Source organism: Pinus tabuliformis, chromosome 8, assembly GCF_031772625.1.
Source record: "Pinus tabuliformis cultivar Carrire ecotype Pingquan chromosome 8, CPIR1, whole genome shotgun sequence".
Classification (NCBI taxonomy): domain Eukaryota; kingdom Viridiplantae; phylum Streptophyta; class Pinopsida; order Pinales; family Pinaceae; genus Pinus; species Pinus tabuliformis.
The window spans coordinates 1,991,328,431-1,991,334,428 of record NC_142294.1 but is presented as its reverse complement, the minus strand read 5'-3'; the positions used below and the strand labels follow the sequence as shown (position 1 = coordinate 1,991,334,428).

At 36.7% G+C, this 5,998-nt stretch overlaps 1 protein-coding gene across 1 annotated transcript; it reads right to left on the bottom strand.

Annotated features, from left to right (window-relative positions):
* Nucleotides 1–703: 703 nt before the first annotated feature.
* Nucleotides 704–4,184, bottom strand: LOC149244435 (eukaryotic initiation factor 4A-3-like). The gene is made up of 5 exons (XM_089374860.1): nt 3,982–4,184; nt 3,755–3,865; nt 2,433–2,533; nt 1,784–2,214; nt 704–1,689 (listed from the first exon to the last, which is right to left on the bottom strand). Exons 2-5 carry the CDS (start codon nt 3,820–3,822, stop codon nt 1,054–1,056), a joined length of 1,236 nt encoding a protein of 411 aa, XP_089230986.1. The 5' UTR covers nt 3,823–3,865; nt 3,982–4,184; the 3' UTR covers nt 704–1,053.
* Between the last annotated feature and the right edge of the window lie 1,814 nt (nt 4,185–5,998).

Here is a 5,998-nt window from a genome sequence, read left to right as displayed (position 1 = left end):
ATTTCAATTTAATAAACATAAAATAGAAACTCCAACCTTGCATAAATCTATAAGAGAAAAAACACAAACTGCAATGTATTTACAACAGTATTTCAAACTTTCTAGGTTTCACGCATCCAGTACTAACAAGTTTAACATTGAAGCCATTTTGATTGGTAAATCTCTATTCTAGAAAATCACAGATTAATGAGATAGGGTACAACGACACTAAACCACTGGGAATTGAACCCAGACTACTGGAGGTCAACTCCCACAAGTTTACTGCTGAGCCACAGGAGTATGCATGCAAATTAGTATCTGTTTGACCAAAATATTAACACTGGAAATACACACACATTTATCAGCCTGATCAACGGCAATTGAGTGAGACCAATGCATCAACTTAAACAATGCAATACTGAGATTTCAAAAAAACAAGAGGCAAAACCAATATGCCGCTGAGGTTTCTTCTAGCACTTAACATCCATATGATGACTGAAAAAAATTAGTAAACTCATTACCTGAGTTGAATTGAAATGCATAACATGCAGTTTACAACACACATCACATGCAATAGTATAATTACAATCACTATATATATATATATATATATGACAATTCACTAATTACTCGATGAATATTATCTAGCATTAAAGTACATATACAGAAAACAGCTGTAAAATACATGCTTACTCATAATACACAAATAAGATAGATGCACTAGTTTGATTAATAAAAATTTCATATTCTCACTAGTTTGATTAATAAAAAGGTCAAAATATGAATAGCATAAAAGTGCAGACAACTCACTCTACACTCTCTCAACCTCATATTATGAGAATTAAGTTATAAAATCCTTGAGAGGGCAAGTAACGAAATTAAAATGGCTCCCTCTCAACTAAGATTACAACAAAGCAATACAGTTACTAAAGGTTCCTAGAAACCCATATTATGCCACAATGCAAAATAGTCGTTCACAATTTTCAGATGCAAGAGGGAGGAAGAGTATTCAACCCAAAAGTACTCAACTCGCTGCACAATGCATAGTACAGATGCACTGCTTCTGCAATATCTCTATATCAAATCAGCAACATTATTTGGCAACTCTTCAATTACCACATTATAGAATCTCTGGATGTCCTGCAGCATTCTCTCATCATCCTTGGTAACAAAGTTGATGGCTACACCCTTCCTGCCAAATCGTCCACTACGACCGATACGATGGAGGTAGTTTTCAGGTTGTGTTGGTAAATCATAGTTAATAACAAGAGACACCTGTTGAACATCAATACCTCGAGCCAGGAGGTCAGTGGTGATCAACACTCTGGAGGATCCAGACCTGAATTCCCTCATAATGATGTCTCTTGTGTTCTGATCCATGTCACCATGGGTTGCAGACACTGTATGATCTCGAGCTCGCATTTGATCTGTGAGCCAATCTACCTTCCGCCTAGTATTGATGAAAATCACACTCTGTGTGATTGCCAAAGTTTCATACAGGTCACACAGTGTATCAAGTTTCCAATCTTCTCGTTCGACATTGACATAAAACTGTTTGATACCCTCCAGAGTAAGCTCATCTCTTTTCACAAGAATTCTAACCGGATTATTCATGAACTTTCTTGTAATCTCCAATGCCTCGGGAGGCATGGTGGCCGAGAAAACACCAACTTGAAGATTTGGCGGTAGCAATTGAAAGATATCATATATCTGGTCAGAACAAAACACAAATTGAGCACACTGGAAATGACATAAGCACAAATTCATGGCTACTAATCATGCATAGCTAGAACTTAGACGTTACCTGGTCCTTAAATCCACGTGAGAGCATTTCATCCGCCTCATCAAGCACAAACATTTTAATTGAATCAGAACGCAAGGCATGACGCCGCAGCATATCATAGACCCTACCTGGTGTCCCTACAACAACATGCACACCAGCTTGAAGAATACGAAGATCCTCTCGAATGCTTGTTCCCCCAACACATGCATGTACTCTTACTTGTAAATAATCACCAAGTGCCCTCATAACTTTCTCTATCTGCTGGGCTAATTCTCGGGTTGGGGCCAAAACTAGTGCCTGGCACTGTGGGAGGCTGTAGTCCAACTGTTGTAGAATTCCTGAACAGAAGGTTGCGGTCTTTCCTGTTCCAGATTGCGCTTGCTGAATAACATCGAGACCTTGGCAGAAAGGAACGATTCCTCTCTGCTGGATTGCAGAAGGCTTCTCAAAACCTGTTAATTCAGTGTTAGTAGAGATTAAATAACAATCCAAACACTTTTGATGTACACATAGGCATAGAAACAATTGTCGGGCAACTGTTATTAGAAAACAGTATATATCACAATATCCGATAACAATATTTTATAGATTACTGATTTCAAAAATTGAGAAAACAAATAGAAATCTACTGCACTGGCCTTAGATATCGTCGAAAGTTCTCATCACATACCATATGCATAAATTCCTCTTAAGAGGTTTTCCTGAAGCCCCATGGAGTCGAACGTTTCATTAACTTCCTCCCAGGTAGAATAAAGTTCTTCTCCTCCAAGGCTGCCACTCAACAAAAAGTAAGCAATCGTTTATACTGATAATAAATCTTACTAAAGGCAGGGCACATAGCTCAAAGTTTTCATTGCAAATCCAAGATGGAAGAAAGAAAAAATGGAACCCCAGTGATGAGCATCACGCTATCCCCACTATTCTTTGCGAAAACTATTCCCAATCTACAGACAGCATGAAAAATCTAAACTGACAAGTAAAATCCCAAAATGAGGTATTGAAGCGGTATTGAAGCAGATTTGACAGTACAACAATTCATGTCGTTAAAATATAAGGCAATATCCCAAATATAGAAGAAAAAAAAATGGAATCTCAAATCTTGTCCAATGAATGACTCAGAAATTCCAGACCCCAAGCAGATTTTTTAATATTCAACACGACCCGAGGAAATTGAATGAGAAAAACAGGAAAATAAATATTTCCCATTAAGTTAATAACAGAGTAGACAATAGAAAATTTAATACTTTGCGGCGACGCACAAAGCCCAACACAGTACATCAACTACCCAATAAACATAAGGAGACAGAGATTCCCGTCCTTCATAGGAGTTAGATCTAACAGACGACACTTTCTAACATACAGAAATACAGTCCGATAGAATTTTTTTTTTTTTTTAAGTTCTTCCTTTAAACTTAAGAATCATTACAATTGGCCTGAACATGTCATCCACCACAAGCGACCAATTTTCACAGGCAAGAAGGACATCAAAGGGCGAAAGCACTTATCACAAGCATTTTCCTTCCACCAAGCTGCTGCAACACCGGGGCATCCATATGTCAAAACCCCACAGTGCTTGCACCTGGTGCAAGATGAGTATTCGTGCCTCCAAGGGAGGTAAACCTTGGTGCGTCGCCCGACACGCCATCCATAACCAGATTGGCAAATAGGTGTGGATTTAATGGAAAATTATATATCAAACAAGAGTAGAACACAAAACAGAGTCATGATCAGAGTCCCTTCCCTGTAAATACCAAACTTTAAATTAGATCTAAGATTCCCCAAGAAGGGGGACCAGCAAAACGAATCCCAACTCGCAGAATTACATATAAGCGAAAGCCAAACTATTACTCAGATCTGAAAACCGTAGAAACCTCCATATCACAATTTTCTTAATGAAATAGATCTTTTATGCCTCATAACCCTAAAAACCCTAAGAAAGAATATCCATAAAAAAAAACGAAGAAAAATAAGAACATGGGTCGTTCTACTTACACACTCTGCATGTTCTTGTCGTAATTCTTGGCATCGAAGTTGTTTCCGGCCTGCTCCACACCCGCCATTTTCCAGTTTTACTTTGTATTTTCGCTCTGAAAAACCCTTGATCTGCAATAGTGTTGTGATATAATCACCTCAAAGACCAAAAGACAATAGAACGCCGCTTAAAAATGTGTGAAATCTCTGTCCGAGTCTTAAATTAGTAGGTAGAAAAGCTGGGTTACCTGAAAAGAACGCCGAAAGGAAGATTTCCGTAATTAAAACAGCCGAAGAGAATGGAATATGTTAGATCACCTGGGCACCGTATCAACGCTCGAGTAATAAATATATTTATGGATGAATTTCAGTGGTGTTCGAGTGTTGATATGCTTATTGGAGCGTCGAATAAACGCATGGGTTTTATGGTTCGATGCTTTATATAGGGATAGGGATCGTGTGAAAACTAGAGGAATATTTATTTTTTAATGGTTCAAGGGTTTCTCTAGGTGTGCGTGAGTTAAGACAAGCTGTAGAGAAAAAGCAAGAAACATTGGTAGTAGTCGCCGACCATTCCCTGTCGTTCCACCGCCTGCCCGCTTTATTATGTGGATTATTATTTAGATTCATATTTTTTAAATGAAAAATCATAATTATATATTTGAAAAAATATTGATTTCATATAAATTAAGAGTGAACACATTTAAGGGTGGTAGGAGCAAGGGGCGAGGTTCTTTATGGGTCTAGAGGACAAATTGAATATGAGCTTTTATGGAGTTTAGGGTAAGCCTCAAATAACCAAGCATAGATGCATGCGCTCCTTGGAGGACTCTTATTAGCCATGTTATCATCATTAAGATTCCTCATAATTATAAGTGATTCAAATAACACAAGCAGGTATCTCACTCTTAAGACTAATCCCTTTGAAACAAAAATATCACATTTACACAAAAGAATCACTACACTAATGGCCTCATTCTCAAACATCCACATTAAACATATCATGAGCTCACTCAGTAGCGCTTCGGATAAACTTGCTAACCAAGCACTCCAACTAACATCTAGAACTATGATGATCAACAAAACCTAAAGGAAGGCTCACATCCCATAGTCAATGAATATGAGCACAAAAATTAGGGGTAAGTGTGGGTGCTACATGCATTGAATGTGGAATCAGTGCAAATAAGTGGGAATCATAGTACTTAAGCCACAAGTTGAGGTTTGCTCGAGAGTATGTGACATCCTCCTCATACCGCACTTACATCCAAACTCCAAATATATAAGCCTAAATGAAGCTAAGAACCAGCATAGTGCGATTGGAGTGGGACAAGCAAAAGTACAAAGCCCTTTTCACCATGTGAATTCCTTATGGGGGCATGATGAAACAGTGTGAAAAAGTGATGCAAGGGACATGGAGATTGAGGCTCATTAAATTGACAATAATTGTATACTCTCAATATGTTCCAATGAGGTTCTTTTCTTTGCGATGAATTAGGTGTTTCACAAAAAATTGATCATCTAGCCTTAATTTAAAGCTAAGATCGAAGTCACCATGAAGGCAATTTTATCAATAGTAAATTGCTTTCATTGTGAGAAATACTTAATAAACCACATTTGTTAAGAAATTTTAATTAACCATGAAGAATAAGTTAATAATCACTATTTATTTATGTATTTGGTAGGTAAGCACCCACGAGGGATTTGAACCACATGACTTATCGCAAGGAGTGCTTAGCAGTGCACCAATTCACCGTCAATCCAAAGCCCAGGGCTATATTTATTTAATTATCTTCTAAATTGTTTAATTAATATTCCTTGTCATAATTTGACCTAGTTATGAAAAATAAATAGATAAATTATTAATTATCTTATTTTTCTCTAGGATTAATAATTAATTATTATTCCTTGTCAAGCTTGACATAAATCCCTTAGGAATAATTAAATAAATAATTATTTGTTTATTATTTCCTTAACCATATGTCTTGAGATGATAAATAAATCATTTATTATGGAGTTAATAAATATTATTGCTCATTATTCGAGGATAACCTATTATTTTGTTATAAATAGAAAGGTTTTCCATTCATTATTCACTTTTGATTATTTCATTGTTGCAAACTCTGATTATATCACTGTCGCTCACCATTTTCTTTTCCATTTGAGTTCCATTGAGGTTAAACATTTTTTTTGTTGGGTTTTATACATTATAGAGGAGAGAGACTCTACAAAAGCTTAAGACATTTGAGTATAGCTAAGAACCCATCC